This window comes from Electrophorus electricus, chromosome 15 (genome assembly GCF_041902795.1).
Source record: "Electrophorus electricus isolate QZ-2024a chromosome 15, ASM4190279v1, whole genome shotgun sequence".
Taxonomy (NCBI): domain Eukaryota; kingdom Metazoa; phylum Chordata; class Actinopteri; order Gymnotiformes; family Gymnotidae; genus Electrophorus; species Electrophorus electricus.
The window spans coordinates 4,243,661-4,267,631 of NC_137511.1; the positions used below are offsets into that span (position 1 = coordinate 4,243,661).

A 23,971-nucleotide genomic window follows, 5' to 3' on the forward strand; every position below is an offset into this window, starting at 1 on the left:
AAATTACAAGTACAATGACTAATGCATTGTATTTATCCCACTATTTCAAGTTTTCTAATAGGTTTTATTTTAAGGTTTGTTTATGGTGGGTAGTATGAAATTGCCGCCTGGTCCCGCTAATTTGAGACAAATTGCAAATGTCTTTGAGTCATTTTGTAAAAATCAGTTTTAAAATTTTCTTCACCAATTATAGAAAACCTTTTTTATACTGGCTTATATGTGTATTTACTTAACTATAGCTTACCTGTACTTACGACTTAAAAAAAAAAGGGATAGTACTAGATTATAGAATTATTTCTAAAATAATTAATAATGAATTTCAGGAAGGAAGAAAGTGCTCGTTACCCGAAGCCAAATAGGTTTTTGGGAAATAGCTTGTAGTGGTGGCAACCTGGTGAGATGTGGGCCATCTGCTGGTGAGCAGTGGAAGTGCCCCATCCTTTGCTCCGTAAGAGGGAATGGTTCAGTAAAAAGAAAGGCATTAGTCCAAGCTTGTATCAATGCCTGCGTGTAGAATATTAATACATCTTAATTGTTTCTAAGAGTGTAATAGTGTATCTGAATCCATTTGCAATATTCATATTCAATTACTTAAAGAAATGTAAAGGACAAAGCTGAAGTTGCTTTCGCATTCTAATGGGTCTCACCATTACAGATGTTTATCTTAAAACACACACATTTCCAAAAGAATGAATTCAAGTCTGAATAAAAATGAATAAAACGGGCTGCATAACAGAAGCAGAGTGTGAATTCATTACATCACCATACTGAAAAAAAAAAAAAAGTTTTATTCAGCAAAATTCATCACCCTTAAAACAAACTGGACAAAAAAAAGCCATTTGGAGCTTTGGGAATTTTGGAGGTTTTTCAATTAAGATGAAAATAAAAGTAAACTACCCAAGTATTCCAATTTGATGAAATAAACTCAGTGAACATAAAATAACGCACAAGTACAGCCTTTCTTCAACTACATATATATTAGATGGACAGTCAAATGATTAAGTAAAATACAGCATCAATAAGAGCTTCGCAACTGGAGAAACCAAGCATCATTAAGAGGAGTATTTATGCATGTCTTACATCCAGATCAGTCACCAATCGGAGTCTAAAACATGGAAAATGCCTTAGAACCCTCCCCCCCTCCCTCCAACCCAAAAACAGTACTACGCTGCATTTTGGTTTTGTGAAATTGAAAGAAACCCCACTGTTAAGATCTGCCTTTAATTAAATACCACAAAAAACAACTGAGATAACTTCAAGTTGCACATTCAGACTGTGTCTCCATACATTAAATGTCCACTAGGAAATCGATATGGATTCTTTAAAGGGTTTTAAACAGTGACCATATATTACAGTTCTGTCATGAGCGGCATGTTGTACCAGGCTTGCTGGCGCTGGCGTGCCTTGGCCTGGTTTTAATGGTGTCATAAAAGCGTTAGAACCAGCCCAAGGTTCTGGATAGCCACGCTGAGAAAAGGGGATGGCTCCAGGTGAGATCAGGATCGCTCTTAGTAAAGAGCATCCGTGTTGCTGCTTCGAGGCCGCTTTATCTTCTCAATGTTCTTCAAGATCATGTCATGTAAAGTTACCTGTGAGAAAAGTCAGTTTAGAAAGAGCTCACTGGCCCTATTGCATAAAACCAAGCCTCTCCTGTTTTATTATAAGTCACTCTGGCCATAACACTTGCTGTACAACAGCACCACCACACTGGTGCAGAATGTTACTTCCATAAAACATTGACTTTATTCATGAAGTGGAACTATGTAAACACATTGTTTTTTGTTTGCTTTTTTCCAAACTTACATATTGATTTCTCAGTTCCGACACTATGATCTTGAGACTGATGTACTCTTTCTCGTCAATCTCTGTAACTGTGCGCCGATAGTCTTCCTGAGAGTCAAAAACAAACCTTTTGAAAAAGATCCGTGTATAATCCAAATATATATGGTGCAGTCCATTTATAAGTGGACACTGACATTTCTTTCTGCTTTGTGTCTCTACTCAGCACATTGGATCTGGAACTAAATTAGGATCAAGTATAAAAGGTCAGCTTTAATTTGCAGTATTTATATCATGTTGACCATGGAAATCCCAAAACTTTCATTTAGGGGTTCTACATTTTAAGGAATAGGTATTACTATAACCCTAACAACATCATTTGCCTTCAGTCTTGTACATTAACTGAAATGCACTTATTGGGGTTCAGGACAGGTGACTGTTCCACTTCCTTTCCATAAAAACCTCCTTTGATGTTTTAACTTTATTTCGGGCAATTTCATGCTGCAACTGAAACACTGACTTTTCATCCACTACATTTTGAAGCAGTTAGATGGATCAGAGAAGTTATTACTCTTTTGAACACTTCATCTATAGCTGCTGTCAGCAGTGACATTATCCATAATGATAATCAATGGCCATGCCACCACTGTTTACAGATGAGAAGGTTTGCTTTCGATCCTGTGACATTCCTTTCTCCCCCGCTTTACATTTTCATCACTCTGGTTCAGGTTAATCCTTGCTTCATGAGTACACAAGCTTTTACAGAAGTATAAGGTTCACAGCGCTCTACAACTCCACATGCAATCTGACAAAACAGTTTGACACATCCAGTGCTCTGGCCATGTAGTGATAGAGTTATTATGACTTCTGCTTCAATATGGCCTGCTTTCCAGGAATTCACACTTGTTCGTTCCCAGACTTCAGAAACAAATGCCACCTCAACTCTAGACCTTTTGATATGTATGTATGCATGTATGTAGGTACTGTTTTGGTATACTATGCCAGCACACTTGATTATGGTACATATACACATACAGACACATTCTTACCATGTTCTACAGTCTGCACTGTAAATATTACATAAGATAAGATTAGTATGCACATCAAAGATTTCACTTACCACATGTGGGTATTTTGCTATTTTTGAAACCAGCTTTGCTCTTGTGATGTAGTATCTGTATGTAAGAGATAGTAGAACTACATCCAACATCCTGATGCTTGCTGTTAGAATACATTTGACTGGCTGTCATGCATTTCACTTACCTGCAGAGATCATTCACCATGGGAAAGCACAGGAATAATCACAGCACTCAATACACATGGTTTCTAACTCTATAAGCATAACTGAACTATAAATGTACAATGCAGGTTTTGATTCATCACACGTGAATATTCTTATCTAGACATTAACAAAGGCTGAAATGTTTAACATAAAACATGCACTTCCATATCTGACCAGAAACTGAATTAAGATGAGGGTAGTACCTGGATATCTGGTCTAGATAAGATGCTGCTTCCCCTTCCACTGTCCTGAGCTCTGCCACAGTCTCCTCCTGTAAGTAGCAGTCCATCGATGAGAACTCCAAACATATTCAATAGTACAACTGTGTAAAGCAGAGTTTAAACTTATAATGCTCCTGCCTGGTAAGTGAACAAGTAAATGACACTAAAATCTGTACATTCTCCAAATAACACTTCTAAATTATATCTTGAAACAAAATGCAATCAGTGACATGTATATGGAGTCATACCTCTCTATGGGATATCCTAGGCAGTGTGGACAACTGTACTCAGGGGTTTGAAAGGTTAAGCTAAAAACGTGTGTCTGATGCATCTTCCGGTGTTTGCTATATTTGGCACTGTATGTATTTTTAGGAATGCTGAGCAGAGCCACTGGCTAGGTATAAGTCTGGTGTTTTAAGACAGCTAAGAAATGGAGACTGAATTAGCTACTTGTCTCATGCATGAAAATTCTATGGATTAAGCAAAAAAAAAAAAAAAAAAAGATTAACTGCTTCTTAACTAAATTAAATTTGACCTGCCAGCATACAGAGATGCAGTTTGAACTTTACTGTCTTATAAACTCCAGGTACTGCATAAAAGTCTAATAAGTCGAATTAACTGTACCTGGATTGAGACTCCAAAATTGTTGCCATCTTCTATTCTGGGAATTAACAACTGTACCCACATCTTGACCTTTAAAACACAAATAATTATATAAGTAGGACACACAAAAAAATGTGCAATGTTCTTCAGGAGTGTGAAAATGTTTCTTTCTAATGTGAACACAGACATACAGTGTTGCATTTCTCTATGAGGGTTCTGATCTCTGGCTTAACCCTCTCAATCAGGTCCACCAGCTTGCCGTTGCTCTTCATCATTCCACCGGGCATAATGTAGACCTTGGTCCCGCTAACTACAAGTGGAAACATGACGCTGTGTGACTTACAAGACACGGATATACAACAAAAGCCACAGAATTCACATATTGCAAAACTCACCTTTGTCCTCTCCTGTTCCATCATCAAGTTTTCTCTTTTTGGCATTTTGCTGTGGGTAGATTGATTCGTGGTTAATTTCTGCAATCTACCCCAAAGTGCACCGAAGTAGGAGCAACTGTGGTGGGGCAGCCTAGAAGAGGCATTTTCAGTCACTGCCTAACTCCCATTGATAAAATGTGTATACGAGAGGACTAAGCGCATCTGTGCAGAAGCTAGCTAGGTATCTAGCCATTACACGCACTGCTTAGCAGTGAAGACGAGAATAACATTTCTGTTGTCTGTGAAGAATGACCATTGTTCTTCCATCATAGGCAAGTCGTTACATCTAAAGCCCTATTTGGACAGAATTAGTTTTATTATGGTGAGGTGGGGTAGCAATTTTTACCCACATTCCTCAGTGATCTTAACCCTGTCCAAATTCATCTGTGTCAGTGATTTTTATGGACGATGTGAAATATCCCCAGGTGATTTTTAATCCTGTGCAAACAACCATGTCAGCGTATATTCCATCATAACCTGTGGAAAGAGACATTTTTTCTCAAGCATGGAAGTGCTTAAGAAAGCATTTACTTCTCTGTTTTATACTTTGGCATTTAGGCCTTCTTAGAAAAGACACACTTCTGGTAGCTTTAGGTAATGTGCACACGTGCGCGCACACAGACAGACAGACACAGAGTATCCACTATATGTATATAATCTGTTAAAACCCGTTATAGTTACTATATGTATTTTTTATTTAAAATCAACATATTGCACAGATGATGTGTAGCAACTAGGACCAATCTAAATCTCCTGGTTCATAATCCTAGACAGAAAATTTTAAATGGATATTTCAAACAGCAATAAAGATTTGTAGTTGTGACCAGCAAAAGCTACATATCACACATTTGATGTCATGCCAAATTTTAAATCAAGTAACCACTCCCATTTTTGTAGTTTGTTTCTTATCGCATGCAAATCGTAAACATAGGTCTTGTGGTAAAATTACATTACAGACATGTCAAAAACTAAACTTGGTACTAAAGAATTACTGTTTCTGCTAACATTACCAATTGGGTTCGCTGGAGATAGTTTAGTCTAAAATTCAGTAATATGATGCACAAATTTTATATCTTACCCCCTCAAGCCCATCATGGATGTCTGTAAGTAAAATTGGATCTGGCACAGCAAGGTTGATCTCTGAATGGATTTCTTTCAATTCACGGATATTTAAGATGGGATCCTGCAAATTCAAACAACTTCAATTTATAGTTTTGGTTCAAATAAAAGTAAAAATAAATGCTCAAAAATAAATAATACACTTGATGATGTTAGGGAGATATATACTTAAACAAATCTGGATATAATGGAAATGATCACCTTCAGAAACTGATCCAATTCTAGCAATTTCTTGGGGAAAAAATTTGCAACCAGATCTTCTGCCTAAATGTAGAAAGACACGACCATCAGATGCAACCATTCAAACGTGAACACACTAGCTAGGGTAGCTAACGTGCTAACCCAAGAACGATCACTTACCTCTCCTGTGATTCGCTCTCTGAAAACATCCACCTGTAAAGGGGGAAAAATATTAAGCCTTCATTATCGATAGCTAAATCTGTAAATTTAAGAATAAACTGGTGTCACGATGCGGTTTAGTTATAACAAATGGCGTTTAGCTAGGATAGCAAACCATTTAGCTAGCTTAATACCTTGTCAAATGGTTCAGAACATATTCTAATGTTGCTCTGAATCTGGCGAACCTTGGTAACCATTAAGATAGCTACCCAGTTATTAACAAACTATAACAGTGTAGGCCTCGTTAGCCAAAATGCATTGTCTTGTTAGCTAAACGACACCAGAGATCAAGACTAAGTAATTGTATGATTGGTGGCTAGTCAGCCAGCAGGAATAGAAACAGAAACAGGCTACCTGGCATTATACAGCAGCACATGCTCGATGCACAGAAACAGACACAACCAGTCATTTACAAGCGTGACAAACGATGTAAGCTGAGAACGTCTGCAATACGACCAGACGAAGATTTGGGGAAAAGGCACTGGTTTAAAAATCCATAAATGATAAATTTTGCGGCAATCCAGCGCGGGAAAGTTAGCTAGCTAGCTAACGACCCTGCTAGCTAACACAGCCGGACACCGGCTCGCCTTGTAAATAAGCTAAGCTAACGGCTAACGTTCGCTACTGTTTGACCTAATGATCCCCCTTTCAAACGTATAAAATATAGTGGAATACATTTACCTTTGACTTAATTTCACTATCCACCTTTAAGAGCGAAGACATCTTTTCTTTTTTATTCAGCGACTGTTAAAAAAAAAAAGACAGATTGTCTGAACAGCATTAACTGACCGTGTGGCTTCTCACTGACTGTCAGCCACAAGGCAACTTATTCCGCGAGCCTGAAGATGACGTTAAAAATAAGCGACGAAATAAAACGAAACGTGAAGCGCATGCGCAAATCTTTTTTTTTTTGTATCTTTTTGTATGTTTTCTGGTGATTAAATCCCAGACACGCTTACGGAGTAGACATACGTAGCACCATAGCAATGGTTTTAGTTTATTAACAAGTTTTCCTAACTGCTTACAAACGTGCATAAGAATCGGAACAGAAACGTAAGCGAGGAATGAGCTACTTCCTGTTACGTGGACATGGGGGAGTGTGCAAGTTAAACGATGTAAACAACAACGCGAAGACGGGACAGCTACTGTTGGCTCCTTCATCGACTTGACTTAAAGCATCGTTGTTCCAAATGAAATATTTTATCTGAATTTGGCTAACATGAATCATCCAGTTACTGTCAAAGTGAATTTCCGAGGGAACGTGAAGAAGTTTCCCGTTGTGGATCCAGAGAAAGGCCAGTGGGAGACAGTCGAGGCCTGGGTAAGCAGCCTGGCGAGGTGGCGTCTGTATTGCTGCTGCCAGCTGCGTTTACACTTCTTAGTCCCAGAAGGCCGAGTCCAAGGCCTGCACACGCAAACGCAGAAAAAAAGGTTGTTCGGCAGCTAACTTGGTGGCAAAACACCATATTTATTGCATGTCAAATGTTTAATCATGATTGTTTGAAAATGGGAAAACATTCAAATTGCGACTCTATTTTTGTGACCTAGACAAAGTCGCACTTGGCTGATGACATACTTAAGAATGTTCTGAGCGATCTTTTTAAATGGTCGGTTAACCTTCGATGTTTTACTTTTAATGTGGTCTTTCCCCCTCACTTATCATCCCCGTCAATCTCTTATTGCCTTTAGATTAAAACTACTTTCGGGTTATGTCATTTTCAAGTTAAATATTTTGACGAGGACAACGAAGAGGTGAGTAGTATCACAGCTATGGCAATACAATACATTAAGCAGCGTACCCAAATTTAACTTCAGTTATCTGTGAAAAGAATAGTTGCTGTCGCGTAAGAATACGGCGCCTGTTAACGTTTTTGCCTTCTCAATTTCACAGGTATCTATAAACAGTCAAGGTATGTGACAAACACTTGATGCCTCTTTGTGTCCATTTGTGTAACTTGTCTTATAACAAACATGAAATGTTGGATTCCTTTTAAATAGTCATAATACGATTTACAAATATCTTTTTGTGTTAACATTTTACAAACTTTTTTTCATCAGATGAGTATATGGAGGCTTTGAAGGTAGAACATATTTCGTCTTCTTTTAGGTTAACCCCTCTTGCACTATAACTTGTTCTTAGGTCCCTTTTTTTGTAAAGAGGAAAGACTTGTATGACCATTACAAATGTAACGTATCTAATGAAATTTAGCAGTTGCAATAAATGAAACATAATTATTGTACATTATTTTCCCCTTTAGAGTGCATTTAAGCAAGCCAACCAGCTTCACATGAATGTCTACAAGATGAAGGGTCAGGCTGAGGGTGGAGCAGTTAAGGCTGAAGTTAAAGAACTTCGAATTGATCCTAGACCAGCACCGCCATATCGGGCCAGAGCGAAGATGGCAGACAAGGAGACACAGGTTACCCCTGAGCGGGACTCGGTGAGGTCTTTCTCTTTTTATTAAATATTCTGCATAGTTGTAGGTTGTTCAGAATGAAAATATGTGCCAAAGCTTAACTTGACAATGCATATTGTTTCTGTCAAGAGCTTCATTTCAATTATACTGGTGGGGGGTATTTTTATTTAATTTAATTTTAATTTTTTTGTAGGTACTTGTGAAGGAAAACAAAGTGACCAAAGTTGAAGAGGAGGCTGTCCCAGCTTGGTTCAGATCTTATATGGACAGAGTATGTGTGCTAATCAGCTTTGCCCTGTTTTTGTTATTATATGTGGGTTATGCATTTTACAACACACTTAATATTTGTTAAGTAAAATGTATCTTGTTTGCTTTGACAGTTTAAAGACCAGGTAGTGAGGGAGGTGGTGGACAAGATGTGTAGCGAGTTCTCTGGCCAGTGCTGCACACATCGAGCTGATCACCCCTCAGAGGAGCCCAGTACTTCTGGTACTCAGATGGCCACAGTCAGTTCTACAACACAAAGAACGTCAAGCTCGACACCCAACTGCAGCAGCTGCAAGGGCCCTGCCACAGGGGGTGGATATCACTGCAGGTAAGGGAAGTCTCCAGGCTTCACAAAGCTTTGTCTTTTCCTGATCAGGACCCCACTTCTCAAAATGACTGTATTGTTACAATCTTAAATGTATAATACAATCATCTTAAATGTATGATACTTGTCCTACCATTTAAAGATGGTCTTTGTTTTATGATGCTTTTGAGAAATCTAGTCAAGATCTGTAAATAAATATAATTTAAATAAATAGTCACATTAAACATTTTATACTTTGAACTGAAAACAAATTAAGTGGTCTGTTTTTATCTGTCCAGTGTGTGTCCCTCTTGCATCTTGTGTGAGCCATGTAGTCACAAACATGACCCAAGTCATCACTTGAAAAGAACAAGGACCCCTTTGTCTGTTCCAGAGCGTGGAGTAACTCCAGAACCCAGGTGACTCCTGTTAAATTGTCTAGGTCTAGAATATCTCATAAAAACCACTCATATTATCTGACATTGTCACAGGTCACTTACTCCCAAACCATAAACAGAATCATAAAAGTCACAAACAGAATCTTAACTTCGGCACTGACATTTTGAGCGTCAGATGTTTACATGGGTTTTGTTGACCGTGCTTGTGCTTTGCTGCTCTCTCAGGTTCTTGCGTCGTGGAGACCGAACTGTACGCAAGGCTGAGCGACAGCGTCTGAAAGCAGAGCGCAGGCAGCTTAAGGCTGAGGTCAAGGAGATCAAGAAGAAGCTGCGGCTGGAGAAGAGAGGTCTGCTGTGGAGTGGAGCCGCGAATGGCACTTGCAGCGGAGGCCTTGGCCCCGCCCCTGGCCCTGACCCTGCTCCTACCCCTGGACCAGCTCCAGCCCCGGGCCCAGACCCTCAGTCCTCCAGTCCAGAGTAAGGGCCATAGTGAGAGGGGTCAGGGCTGGGTGACCTACCTACCCGGCCCAGAACAGTCATTATCAAGATTATCTTATTGTCTGTTATAGTTGCGTTTATCGCTGGCAAGTGGATGGAACTACCTCAAATGCACCCGCTGCCTTTATTGTATTACGTCCTTTTTTTAAAGAAAAAGAAAAAAGAGAAACCTTTTTTTTGCTATGAGCTTCAAGAAAGAGACAGAAGCTGAATCAAAGCTGTACTCACAATGCTCTGTGCACTCAAACCAGGGGTCCCAAGGTCTTCTGCTCCACCTTGGTGCCCACAATGACTGCCTTGTTTCTGGATGAGAATCTACCAGACGGCACATGTCTGGAGCCTGGCACCAAGTTCATCAAGTACTGGAAGATGAGGAATACTGGCAACATCAGCTGGACCTCTGAGACCAAGGTATTACATAGCAATGGGGTACATACATTAGAATTGTGAGCAGTCATATTTCATTATATGACGCAAGACTGGGTTCTGCGCTTCCACAGGTAATGGTGTGGGTTTCGTTTTTTTCCCCTCCTCCTGCTGCCACATTTGCATGTGGGTCGTGTGCATTTCTCTCTGTAGCTCAAGTTCATGTGGGGGAACCTGGCGCTGGAGTCAAGAGAGCAGAAGGAGGTGGCGGTGCCCTTCCTGAAGCCAGGCCAGGTTGGTGTTGTGAGTGTGGCGTTCGTGGCGCCCCTGCTCGAGGGCACGTACACCTCCCACTGGCGCCTGGCACACTGCGGGGTGCAGTTTGGCCCCCGGGTGTGGTGCAGCATCGTAGTGGTGCCCAGCTCAGGTCAGAAACCTGGCACTCACGGCAGCAAACCCTTGGTGAGTTGGTGCAGTAGGTTCCTCCTCTTAGTTCTGTTTTGTCTCTGGAAAAAGATTTTGTTCTTGTCGCCAGAGGACGAGCACATCTCCTCCTTAGCAGTTTCTCTAACCACTAGTAATATAGCATTGTTGAGTAGACTAAGTATACTTTGTTTTTACATGTAAAGAGAATGGTCTCCTCTCACAAGAAACATTGTCCGTATTCAGTTCTGAGTTCTGGAGTTCCCTTATTAGTGTTTTAGCCAAAGTTTGTTGTCTGCAAAGCCATTTACGGAGCTCAGTGAATTCAAGTGTATTTATGTGTATATATGTTATGCAGGGCTTAGTAAATGTACATATTTTTTGTTTGGACTTTATTGTTAAGTGTCCTTTTATGTGTTTTGATATGCAGATTAATAAACCCAGTATGCTGGGGATGGAGGGCATGTGCTGTTCTGGCTCCAGAGCCTGTGAGAATCAGGGGTCCTCCAGCTGTCAGCAAGAATACTACATTCCCTCTGTAGACCTGCTCACTGCCCAGGTGTGGCTTTAGAAGCACAGAGACTGTCACTGCTGCAAATGCTATATGAAAACAGGCTATCATAAGCATTTATTTTTTCCTCTTATTTGATTTATTTATCTATCTATTTATTTGTTTATTTATTAAGGATCTGCTTTCCTTTGAGCTGCTGGATATAAACATTGTCCAAGAGTTAGAGAAAGTTCCAGCTAACACCCCAGTTGGTACGTTTGTTTTATATCTGTCCTCTCACTTTTGGGTTATTGGGTTCCTAAGACAGTCGTTTCATTTTAGTTATCATGACCAAATAATAAAATTGTTTATTTTATTATGCTCCCAGATATGACCCCATGCATGTCCCCAGTCCCTCATTATGGTCCCATGTTTGGAAAGCATGGAGCCAGTCTAGTCAAAGAGGACCCTGAACACACAAGCACAAAAAAACTGCAAGGTAAGGTGGCAGTTTGGATTTAAAAAGTGACTATGGAAATGCATTTACTGGCGGATGATTGGCTGATTTTTAGCTCTACTGTAGTCAGTAAAAGAATGTCTTTTGCACTTTGTAAAGTGGTTTTCTGTGTCTACCTGATTTAAAAGGGTGATTTAGGTGAACATATGCTGGGCCTGTTCTTAGTGTGGATGTGTGTTGGTTGTTTGTGTTAGTGGTGCAACCCCAGAGGCACATGGACAGTGTGGACCCTCAGGTCCATGAGGAAGGTGATGATGACATTAGTGGGACCCAGTTTGTATGTGAGACTGTGATCAGGTCCCTCACCCTGGAGGAGGAGCCCGAGCACAAACCTCGACTGCGGGCTCGAGCCAGCCACAGCCGGTCTGAGGGTGGGTTTTTTGAACACATTTGAAGATGCGAGTTATGTCTTTATCAACTTTATCATCTTTTTAGTTACATTTCATGAAAATCTCAAGTCCCTGTGTGCACAGTGGTCAAAGCAGAATCCATATATCTGATTAACTGACTCTTACAGTTCATGACCCCAGCCCCTTTAATGAGAGGTCTTTGATGGAGAAGATTGACAGACTACCAATTGTAAAGAGGCCAGAAGCCCCTCCCCCTGTCCAACCACCAGTTATATTGGAAGATTCCATTATCCCAGGTGAAAACCTCATCCAGTCCATAGCATAAACTTCAGAGTGGATTTTTAAAAAATATTGCTGTCTGTAAACATGCATAGATACCAATTTTTACAATGGCGGTGTTAATCATAATTAATCAACCTTTGTTTCAGTCCTTACATAGTCCTCACCACAGATCCTACTGTTTGAAGTCTTTTCAGAAACAGTGATTGGTTCTAATGAAAACCTGTACACTGACCCTGCTGCGCTGGAGGAAGAGGAAGGGAAAAGGGACGAGCAGGACAAAGATGAAGAGGCAGGAGAGTGGGACGAGGTGAGCAGCCAAGCGTCCTCCGCCTCCTCGGATGACTACATCGTCGTCCTGCCAGACTGCTTTGACACCTCCAAACCCCTGGCGGACTCCATGTACAGCTCGGCCATGTCGCAGCCGGGGAACGCCTGCACCACAGAACCCGAGGGAGTGCTGGACCAAACCACTGCGCAGGGGGAGACGGTCGAACCAAAACCCTCTATTCAGAACAGTGTGAATAAGTTGCTGCGCACCTCTCAAATACTCAACACTCCTCCTCTGCTTCCTGAAGTGGTATCTGCACCTGTGTCTCTGTCACCACCCCCAAACCTGCGAACACACAGGTCAGGACCCTGAAAAAATGAGCAATGTCCAGAGACCAGGAGTGCATTGCCATGTGCATTTTTAATTTCTCCCTACTGTAACTTCAAATCCCTGATTTATATGAACTATGTATGTGCCAACTTAATTTGCCTGTTGCCATCGATGTAATAAAATACACGAGCATGGATTGAAGTTTATGTAAATTATTTTCTTACTCAGGTCTATAAAACCGTGCGAGACTGGGATTACACCACAGGGAGCTGAGGAGAGCAGGTCATGTCCACCTGAAGACAATGCAGATGGTGAGTTGCTAGGCAGAACAAGCAAAAGCTGAAAAGACCTTTGTGCAAGAGCTGCATGTCATGGAATGATGCTTAAAAGTGGATTTGTGTAATTTGATATCTAACTGCAACATTTCTTGGCCATGTTATGCTCTTTGACTATTTGCTTTGTAAGAAGACACTGTTTGTATCTTTCAATTAGTATGATTTTCCAGTCACAATTTTTCTCAGGCCATATTGTGTGCGATGACTCCAGGGTTGAGATCAACACATGTGGAGGCCCCTGGCAGTGCCTTTGAGACCTGTGGCTCTCAGGATGCCAGGTAAACCCCTTCACCACTCTCTCTCATTTACACACTCAGGACCTCCTCCTGTCTGTGCATGTCACACTCTATGGTCAAGTTTAAAGGAGTTTTAAGTTTAAACATTTTTTTGATTTTTGCATTTAAATGGACATTTTTATTCTTGAATATAAACATATTCTTTTTTTTTATGTTCCCATACTAATTATTATCTTAATTAATGACAAATGAATGACGAATACAAATCTTCATAATACGGTTGGTCACATGACTTTCAAAAACTTAAACTGAGGTGGGTATCATTGTTTGTTTAAAAGCAAAACTTGGAGAGGAAGTACAGGAGAAAGTAGCTCTAAACACTTGATGTTGCTGTGATTCACCAAAGCTCTTGATAAAAGATGTGGCCAATTTGGCTCCTTTTATCTCAACCATTAAAGTAACACAGAAGCAAAGGCAGAGGTGGAGTTCAGTAGTCTTCCAGATCAGATACTTTTTTTTTTTTTAATTTGCAGGCTCCGTCATGGTGGCCTGACTGAAGGCCTGGTGAAGGGGGCTCTCTCAGTGGCAGCATCTGCTTACAAAGCTCTGTTTACAGGCCAGAGCAGCTCTACGCAGGTGCTTTCACTCCCAGCAGCACAACATGCTTCTGCTACTGTTTTCATTTCATCCATATCTTCCCCCCCACCCCCACATGTCCAGAAATAGGCAGAGCACAGAGCTAACTGCCAGATATGTGACAGCCATCTTACCCCTACTCTGTAACAAAGCATGCTGAAGCAAATGCTGATTGCCTACAGCAATGGCCTTGTGCATCAAAGAAGAAGTAAACAAAACACTGATGTGTTATGAGCATTTCATGACTCTCAGCTTTGTGTTTTTTGTGCTTGAGCATTTGGTTTTTGCCAGCACTGGTTGAGCATACATACTGAACTGTGCTTGAGGGTGACCTTTGACCCATTTTTTTTTTCTGCTCTGCTCTCGTGCCCTCCACCCCCCAGCGGTCGAGTGAGGATCCGGCGTGTGAGGAAGCCTCGCTGATAGCTGTTCTCCAAGAGATGGGATTCAGTGACAAGCTACTAAACCAGAGGCTCCTGAGGAAGCATCAGTACAATCTGCTAGATGTGGTTAATGAGCTGGTGCAGATGACCGACAATGAGTGGTACATGACGAGGCACTGAAGAGCACCACGGCAGCCTTCTCCATAACGACAGAAACCTCGGCAACACTGACATGGGAAGTGTTTGTAATATATTCAGACTAGGATATTGCTCTCTGGAGACTATACGAAGTGTGATGTCAAGGGCTTGTGGTGTGCGGAAGGCATAATCTGGACTCTTAAAAGAGCAGGGTTCCCACATTCAACTGACAATAGGATCAGCAGAGTGCTTACTCGACTGTATAAATTACACTCATGTCTGTTTTTAGGATATGAATGACAAAGCTAAGTAATGGGTTTATTTATCTGATCTATTTTTCTTCAAGCTTAGTAGTGTCCTACCTACCCAGGCTCGAATATGCTCAGCAGTGATGGAATGATGCAAGGACTGATGAGAGAAAGATTTGAAGGTATCACTTGGTAGGTGAGGCTGCTTTTTAGAAAAAATTCACAATTGCAAGTCAGATTGTAGGATATGTAAGAACACCCTCAGTATGTCAATTGCGCTTTGTCACAGTGACATCTATAATCTCTTATTCTGAATTGCACTAATCGCTGTAATGTTAAACCATGTGACGCAAGGGTGTTTGGTTTTTTCCCCAAATCCATTGGAATTTGCAATGGGTTTTTGAGTCATGCTTAACATAGCCAGTGATTGGTCAAGGTTTAGCTAGGCACCAGTTGTTGGATGTCCTCTGTGTACTAGCAGTGTGATCATTGAGCTAATGGCTTGAGTATATGGCTCTTGGTGTCCAAATAAAACATTCCATGTCAGTGGCTGAAATTATTTTTTTTTTGGTCTACATTAGTTTTATTTATAGATAACATGTTTGTTCATGCAAATTAGACAATTTTTCAATCTTTGTTTTCATTAGATATCCTCATCAAAGATGTATGTTTAGTGCTTTATTTTGAAACATAAGTTGTCCCAACACACCTTCCCTCACCCTAAGAGATGCTTCCTGTTTTTGGAAGACAGGAAATGTGGGTGCATATTTAGTACTAGTTTGGGCACTAATTCTTCACTACCTTTTAATAGTACGCCAATGCATTCAAATGACTATAAAACGTCTCTGAAATAAAGCTCTAGAAGTCAAGTCAAAGTCAGCTTTGTCATTCAGACTATACAACAAGTAGTGTACAACTGAATGAGATTGCGTTTCTCCAAATTCCAAAGTGCAAATATACAATAAACATAAAGGTAAGTGCACAAGACAAGACATAGTATAAATACAAGAAATCTATTTTTTATATGTATAAATATAAGATAAATATATTTTTTATATGTAGAAATCTATTTTTTATATGTAAAAAATATATATATATATATATATTTATATATAATATTTATATATATATAATATTTATATAAATATATATATAATATTTATATATATATATATATATATATATATATATATATATATATATATATATATTTATTTATTTATATATATATATTTATTTATTTATATATATATATTTATTTATTTATATATATATATTTATTTATTTATATATATATATTTATTTATTTATATATATATATTTATTTATATATATATATATATTTATTTATATATATATATATATTTATATATATATATATATATATATTTATTTATTTATATATATATATATATTTATTTATTTATATATATATATATATTTATATATATATATATATATATATATATATATATATATATATATATATATATATATATATTTATTTATTTATATATATATTTGTGATGTACAGAAGTGTTATATAATGTATTCGACATAGCCTACTACTACTAGCCTACTACTTGCATGCTGGTTGGATTTCAAATCAGTATGCAGTATAGTACACACTATACTGTGTATTATGCAGTATACAGTATGCAGTAGGCTATTTCGAACATCACATAACCTCATATGAGCATATATAGGTCAGGTGTCGAGAATATTATCAGGCTACAGCTCTGGCAAGAGAGTAAAAAGGTTCAATTCAAGTTTTTTATAACCCATTGAACTTGCTGATTCGTTTGTAATGGCTTTTTCTGCTTAACTGATCAACAGAGCCTTGGGCATAAGGAGCAGTGCACATTTTCCGTGAACCTTGACACAGACCTTTCATAGCTCATAACTGGTAGGTGTGCTTTAGTCACGAGGCCCGATGGTACATTTTGGAAGGTTGAGCAATACTGTGTGTGACCACTGCGCGGCGACAGTGCACTTTAGCTGATAAGTCATCTGAACTAGAAGGAAGTGGTTGCACGCTCGGATTTTCTCCATACGCCTGGAACGCAGGGATATTTGCTCTTTTTACAAAGTAAAATAAGATTTGACTTACAAATGGTGCCACAACTAATCAAGGATACTATGTAATTGGGTCCCCATGATGTCAAGGTAGGTGGAAAACTTCGGCAGGTCGAAAATAATTTCAAACTTTGGTTCTGGCATGGAAATATAAATTGACGACGATGGCTAGGACGAAAACGTACAATACGTCTGTTTAATACATTAATATCACTTTAATATTTAAAACGTTCTGTGAATTATTAACGGAGTTGCTCAATCTCTAAACTGCGACAGAGTCAAACTAACCGATCCTTTGAGGTGCAAGGACTTTTATGTCCTGCAAATGTCCTGCAAATGTCGTGCAAGTCAGAAGTTACCAATTGAAATACTGGTTTGACTCAAACATTCCATGCCTGTAAAATCGTTAACCTCATTAGTCTTTCCTGTACAGCTGCTTGCAAGCCGAAAATGAAATTGCTTTGGGTTCAATTTCTTGATTTTCTTTTTTGAGAATTGAAACCTTAATGGCATCTCTCTCTCTCTGGTTATATGTAATATTTAGTAGGCTATATATTGTCCATGTCATATATATATATATATATATATATATATATATATATATATATATATATATATATATATATATATGGATATATGGATACGCTAAGTGGCCAAAAACTTGAGGGGCCCTTTTAACGCCAGTGTAGTAAAGGTTATCTGAATCTGGAAAAAAAACAAACTAACAAAAACAGCGAACACACTGAGAACAAAATTCCTTGTTTTAATGGTTGTCCTCAAAGCTGCTTGGAGTTTTTGGGTTTAAAGACCCTTGCTGTCTCCTAATTCCACCTATCCTGTCCTGAAATACAACCGGGGCAGGTGGAATTAGGAACTTGATACTTTATCATCTTTGGAAATGAGCACCAGGAAGCATCTAGGTTAGTTGACTTTCCCTTATTGTATCTCAGGAAGACGATCGTGCTTAGTGTGGTTAATTCTCTTTTTTCCTGTTGATAGGAGAGTTATGGTGGCTTTAGTCCAGTTCCCTGAATAAAGCAGCCAGCATGGCCGACAACAAAGGGATACGGAGGCTGTCCAAGTGGTTGGACTATGGCAGTATCAACGGGGAAGAACAGTGGGACTCATGTCCTACTTGCCAGGGGACAGGAAGGATACCTCGAGGTGAGTCATCGTACACTAAAGCTGCTGTTGAATTCTGTTTTTGTTTGTAGTATGTGTTAATCTCACTAGGTATTTGTGGGATTGCCTACAGTGTACCTTTTTCAGAGTTCAAAACTTATCATTCTTATTTTGTGTAGTGTAGGAAACACTAGCAATCTTTTGTTTTTCCCTACTTGATAATGGAATTGTCAGTAAAAATACATTTTGGTAAAGGTCAGAGTAGTAGTAACATTTCCTACATATGAAATATTTAGGGATGTTGTAGAGGAACTTGCAGTATGGTAAAGGTAATGGTAGGTGGTTTGTTAAAGATTTATACTCTTGTTGACTTGCTGTCTGCTCAGGTCAGGAGGCCCAACTGGTGGCAGTCATTCCATGTAGTGACCAAAGGCTAAAGCCTCGTCATACGTGAGTGTCACATGGTGCTCTGTTATACAAGGCTTTATACTGAATTTTGAAGATACAGAATAATGATTAGGCACAGCAGTAAGATGAAAACTTTATATATTCACTATGAGCACAATTATTAGGCAAGTTGTATTTTTGAGGATTCATTTTATTATTGAATAGCTACAGTGATCTGGGTCAATTTAAAATGTTAATAAACCTGTAACCTGAATATTTAAAAAAGTAAGTCAGGTTTTGGTTTTCTGTTTGTGCAGAATTCTTGGGCAACTATTTGTGTGCAGAATTATTATGCAACTAAATGAAAAATGGAAATTTTCCCCTCTCACTTATTTTTGATCTTTTAAAGTGAGAATAATAAACAAACAACTGAAAATAAACATTTGACCCCCCCCCCCCAAAAAAAAACACCAAAAAAACAGTGATCAATATAGCCACCCTTCTTTTTAACCCATGTCATAAGCCTTCTATTCATGAAGTCTGTCAGTTTTTTAATCTGTTGACTTTTTATGCAGCAGCAGCCACAGTGTCCCACTGTTCGGTGATCGATTCTGTTTTCTTTCACTGTAAAACTCCCATTAAAAAAAGGGCCAAATGGGGTTTAGGTCAGGTGAGGAAGGGGGCCATGTCATTATTCTTTCATCTTTAAGGCCTTTATTGGTAGCCACACAGTAGAGTACATTGATGCATGTGATGGAACATTGCTCTGCATAAAAATCATGGTCTTCTTGAAAGAGGCACTGTTCCACTGCTTGAAGAAAGTGTCTTCTAAAAACTAGCAGTAAGTTTGAGAGTTAATTTTTGAGTCCATCTTCAACCCAAAAAGGTCTAACTAGCTCATCTTTAATAATACCAGCCCATAGCAGTACCCCACCTCCTGGAGTTTGAGATGAAGTGGAGCTCTGTGCCTGTTACTGATCCAGCCACGGGTCCATCCATCTGGTCCGTCGAGAGTCCCTCTTGTCTCATCAGCCCATAAAACTTTTAAAAAGTCTTCAGATATTTCTTGGCCCAGTTTTGACATTTCAGCTTATTTGTCTTCAGTGGTGGTCAGGTTTCAGCCTTCCTTACCTTGGCCATGTCTTTGAGTACTGAACACCATGTCTTTTCTCAACATGTTTGTTGCGACCCTGTTGACTAGTTGCAACGAAATGTTTGCTTGTTCGGTGATCACGCCCCAATATCTTAGCAAGTTTAAGAGTCCTGCAACCTTCTGAAATATTTTTTTTTTCTTTTTTTTTAACTTTGATTTTTGACTTTTCAGAGTTAGTTAAATCTCTTTTCGGCTCATTTTGTCTGAGGAAAAGAAGCTGCCTATTAATTATGCACCCCTTGATACTGGGTGTTGCTTTCCTTAGGCCACACCCTACCTCATTACACAAATATACATCACCTGATATGCTTATATCCAATTCAATCCATTCAAGTTTATACAGCCTGGAGTTGGAAAATGTACATTTAAAGAAAATAATGTAAAAAATAAAAATAAATATATATATATATAAATAATGGTCTTTTTTTCTGAACGTCATAAATCCCGAGCTGTACATGATTTTGGTGTCATACCTGAATCTGGTATGAGCAGTGTGCATGCTCATGGATCCAGTGTAAAGTTAATTCACCTCCATTCAAAAATTGTACATTTTCTTGATGGGACAGCATACCATATGAATGCTATACACCAGTGCTGTGCAGTGTATAAAGCAGGTAAAGTGCATAAAGCGCACCACTGTAGTAAAAATGTAAGTTTAATTGGTTGGTTAGTTTTCACTAATGGGCATCGACCTTAAAGTTAGTCAATAGATTTTCTACTGCATTTAGGCCAAAGCTTTGACCAGGTCTCTTTAGAACATCTGCCTTGTTCCTAGCAAGCCACTTCATGGTAGCTTTGGCCTTATGCTTGGGGTCATTGTCCTGTTGGAATATGAATTTCTAGGCCATTTTCAGGTTTTTCATATATTTCATCAGGTTCTTCTACTAAATCACCCTTCACTTGTCTTGTCAACACTGAGAGAAGGATGGATCAAGTTCATCAGTGTCTGCAGATGAGATGCAAATTCCTACAAAAGTCCAAACAGCTTCACGTTCAGGATGATTGCTGCTAAATGCAACATTTGGCATTCATGCCAGAAAGTTTTCTTTTAGTTTTATCTGACTACAAGACTTTCCAGTCTGTTGCAGAATCCTTCAGGTGTCTTTGTGGAAACTTTAAACGGGTCTCCAGATGAGCCTTTTTGAAAAATTGCTTTCTTTATGCCCCTCTGCGGCGCAGGCCAGATGTATGCAGTATCTTTGATATTTTGTTAGGCACATGTTTTCCTCTGCTGGCCATAAAACCCTTTAGGTCTATCAAGGTTCCCATTGGTTCCTTGTGGCCTACATGACCAAGTGTCTTCTCTCTGGTCATCTAGATTTGATGGACGCCCAGATTTTGACAGCCTGTGGGCAATGCTTTACACTTTTCTCTTATTAATGATGTACTTTACAGTGCTCCAGGGTATCTTCAGAGCTTTGTAAATCTTTGTATATCCCTCACCTGACATGGACATTTGCACAGCTTTGTCATGGCTTTGTTTTTGGAGGGCTTGAGAAGCCATACTGCTGCCTTCCTGTGGACCTGCACTGATGTGCAAACCAAAGAACTACAGAAACAGCAGTTTTTATTCAAGCTCTCAAGTTAATGGCTCTGATTGTTCACAGATGTTGGAAAATCTCACCCTGAAGGCAATTGGTTACTCCTGATTTTATTTGAGGGATGTTGTAGTAAAGGACTGGTACACTCATCAGCCTTAGATATTCTAGTGGGTCACTTTTAAATAATGTTAGAAATTTTTATTTTTTTTTATATTGTTTTCACTTTCACATTGTGTGTGTGTGGGGGGGGCATCTACACGTGTAGATTAACAAAAACAAAAAACTTACCAATGTATAGGTCATCTAAATAAGAAAATTAGTTAAAGTGACTATTTTCTATCTGTTGTGTGTTGTTGCAGGAAGCTGTATGTGTGCTTGTCTGTGCTTCTGTGCCTTCTGATTTGTTCGCTGATACTGTTCTTCCTGTTTCCTCGGAGCATTGAGGTGTCCACCATCACCCTCCAATCTTCAGTGATCTATTTTACACCAAATAATGTTGAGATGATTATCACAGTAAGCATATATATTTTTTTGCATTCTTACTCTAAACTTTCCACTACACAAGCATTGTCACATTGCAATATCACTGTCAGCAAACCGTGGTATGTAAAGCACCCTAACCCTTAGATCTTGCCAGATAAGAAACTTAGTTTAGAGTTTGGTATCTTGCTCCAGTTTACAGTGGCACTAAAAAGGTTGGGTCACTAAAACATGACCTTAGATTATTATCATGATGGCTCACCTGTGAGTCAGCTGCTGCTCTCATTTCCTAATATGCAGGTCTAAACCACAGCATGTTTTCTTATTACATCATGAACATATGCTGAGTTTCCCATGATCATCAAAACCTTATTTCTGAAAAATGTAACAGTTTACAGAAATATCTGGAAGCAGCTAGAAACAGACTTATGAAAAAATGTTTACTGTCATTTCACTTCTTTACTGTATTTACTACATGTCTAATCTGTTTACTTCCACCCCCCCCCGCCCCAATATAAGCCTTTCATGCAGCTGACTTCCTGTTGTCCAATCTGCAGAATAAACTAAACCTCAGCAATCAAAACTTTGTCACTGTCCAAGCTCATGACCTGGAACTGCAAGCTTTGATTTACGAGACTGTGGTGGGAAAGACCAAAATGCCAAACGTAACTACACTTCTCCCACGCTCAGAGAAAACGGTAAGTGTGAAGTGCTCTTTTATTTCACCCTTAAAAGCTCTTAAATTATGAAGCTTGTGTAAACTTATATTTGCAAATTTGGGATTAGAGTAGCTACAACCATATAGACATATTTCACAATAGCTTGAATGTATTCTGCATTTTCTGAACAAATGATTTTCCTTCCGCAGTTCACCGTTGTGACTAACATCACCATTGAGGATCCTGGTCTGAAGTAAATACTTGATTATTTATGAATAATTATTTTCCTTTGTTGTAAATGTTCAACCATACAGACAAATAGAGCACTTTTTAAAGTCACTCTGGATAAGGGCGTCTGCTAAATGCCGTAAATGTAACCACAGTGACTAAAGATACATACCTCCAGCGACTGCATCACAAGTCATGAATGTGTTTGGAGGAGGACACTAAGCACTCTGCAGCTGAACTGTAGTGTTGTAGTTGACAGCCTGTGGTTCACAGGGCAGCCACTCGAACCATGAAAATGGCAAAGATCACTCACAGTAGTTGTGTTTGTTTGCTGGAATACTCAAACACAGCAGAGACAAGTCTGCCTAAAGGTGTGCCCTCTAAAGCACTGCTTTTATTAGTAGTTTTTATTGCACATTCTAAGAAATTTGAGTGTTCATTCTTACCAGCATGAAGTGGCAGCAATATTTATGGTGATTATATAAAAAAAACAACAATATATATATAATATATATATATATAGAGAGATAGATAGAGAGATAGATAGAGAGATAGATAGAGAGATAGATAGAGAGATAGATAGATAGATAGATAAAGTGCTGCTCAGAATCCAATAGCTCTGTAGTCCTGAAATGAACCAGTTTATGCACACCTACATGGAGGCAGCCATGTTTTAAAATAGATTTAGTGGAGTGTTTCCTGAATTTCCAGGCCACTAGGAGTCAGTGTAATGGCTTTAATACTGTGAAGAATCAGCATTGCAAAACAATGACTTATTGCTATTTTAATTTTTTAATGTTATTAAAAATGTTAATTTTCCCACAGTGCCTACTGCAAGTCAGGTTCTATCCAGATCCACACTTTGTTTTTGCATTTACAGTAAGTGCATTTTCACCTATTCATAAAATGTTCTAATTAAAAACCTCCATCATATCCTATGGCCAGTCTGTAATTTTCTATTTACATTTATATGTGAAAGCTATTAACTCAGAAGCTTCATCTTAAAGTGGTATAGCCTAACTTGGGGTAGTCCACAAAATGGGCTAGTAATATATAGAGTAGTAATCCATATAAACTTCTATTCTTTACAGAATGACTATAAGAGTGTCTTACTTGTCTCATGGGGAGCAGCTGTCTATGGATACCTATGAGTATATTGACTGTGGGACAAACTCTACAGTTCCACATTCCTTTCCACAGCTTCACTGACATACCAGGTTACAAAGACAAACAAGAAGTATTCAAAGAAAGGAAAAGGACTTTTCAATTCATTAAGTTTTGTTTACACATTTGTTCTTTCTTGAGTTTAGCAGTCGCATGCTCTGCATAATTTTAAGAGTTGATCATACTATTTTCTGCCTTAACCGAAACTAATAAAATGTCATGATTATCTTAACGATTTGTCAGTGCTGAGTGAACTGTACACATCAGTGAATAGGATGTATTGCAGGTTATGCATTCTGCTGTTTACTTTGATTTGCACTTTAAAATAAACTGGCTAAGAACCATTTTTGTTCATTCAGTTCTTTTTCAGCATGCTGAGGGAAGTCAAAAAACCGTGATGGTCAGATTTCAGCTTTGCAGTTTCGTCAACCGTGTTCT

The 23,971-nt window shown here is 38.9% G+C and overlaps 3 protein-coding genes across 6 annotated transcripts; 2 read left to right on the forward strand and 1 right to left on the reverse strand.

Moving 5' to 3' along the window:
* Positions 1 to 615: 615 nt before the first annotated feature.
* On the reverse strand, positions 616 to 6,677 carry psme3 (proteasome activator subunit 3). Its single transcript, XM_027006030.3, has 11 exons — positions 6,519 to 6,677; positions 5,799 to 5,831; positions 5,640 to 5,702; positions 5,398 to 5,502; positions 4,281 to 4,329; positions 4,077 to 4,195; positions 3,907 to 3,975; positions 3,265 to 3,332; positions 2,900 to 2,954; positions 1,804 to 1,890; positions 616 to 1,589 (listed from the first exon to the last, which is right to left on the reverse strand). The coding sequence occupies exons 1-11, from the start codon at positions 6,558 to 6,560 to the stop codon at positions 1,509 to 1,511; spliced, it is 771 nt and encodes a 256-aa protein (XP_026861831.1). The 5' UTR covers positions 6,561 to 6,677; the 3' UTR covers positions 616 to 1,508.
* A 141-nt stretch (positions 6,678 to 6,818) lies between these two features.
* nbr1a (NBR1 autophagy cargo receptor a) lies at positions 6,819 to 15,282 on the forward strand. Of its 3 annotated transcripts, none has more exons than XR_014117102.1 (21): positions 6,819 to 7,158; positions 7,527 to 7,589; positions 7,729 to 7,747; positions 7,896 to 7,918; positions 8,096 to 8,278; positions 8,448 to 8,525; positions 8,635 to 8,849; positions 9,125 to 9,244; positions 9,449 to 9,700; positions 9,973 to 10,132; positions 10,301 to 10,549; positions 10,941 to 11,069; positions 11,197 to 11,272; positions 11,389 to 11,499; positions 11,712 to 11,888; positions 12,035 to 12,163; positions 12,335 to 12,776; positions 12,976 to 13,058; positions 13,269 to 13,360; positions 13,852 to 13,954; positions 14,338 to 14,372. XR_014117102.1 is itself a non-coding variant. In XM_027006061.3 (21 exons), the coding sequence occupies exons 1-21, from the start codon at positions 7,057 to 7,059 to the stop codon at positions 14,515 to 14,517; spliced, it is 2,961 nt and encodes a 986-aa protein (XP_026861862.3). In that variant the 5' UTR covers positions 6,821 to 7,056; the 3' UTR covers positions 14,518 to 15,282. The 3 variants fall into 3 exon arrangements, 2 of the variants coding, with proteins under 2 accessions (XP_081553183.1, XP_026861862.3); XM_027006061.3 differs by having other exon boundaries at positions 6,821 to 7,158; positions 13,294 to 13,360; positions 14,338 to 15,282; XM_081697057.1 differs by lacking the exons at positions 13,852 to 13,954; positions 14,338 to 14,372 and having other exon boundaries at positions 13,253 to 13,302.
* A 1,197-nt stretch (positions 15,283 to 16,479) lies between these two features.
* On the forward strand, positions 16,480 to 23,877 carry tmem106a (transmembrane protein 106A). Of its 2 annotated transcripts, none has more exons than XM_081697815.1 (8): positions 16,480 to 16,629; positions 17,799 to 17,963; positions 18,308 to 18,371; positions 21,362 to 21,515; positions 22,040 to 22,180; positions 22,351 to 22,394; positions 23,195 to 23,248; positions 23,461 to 23,877. In XM_081697815.1, exons 2-8 carry the CDS (start codon positions 17,846 to 17,848, stop codon positions 23,576 to 23,578), a joined length of 693 nt encoding a protein of 230 aa, XP_081553941.1. In that variant the 5' UTR covers positions 16,480 to 16,629; positions 17,799 to 17,845; the 3' UTR covers positions 23,579 to 23,877. The 2 variants fall into 2 exon arrangements, with proteins under 2 accessions (XP_081553941.1, XP_026861866.1); XM_027006065.3 differs by lacking the exon at positions 16,480 to 16,629 and adding an exon at positions 16,719 to 16,889.
* The last annotated feature ends 94 nt before the right edge of the window (positions 23,878 to 23,971 follow it).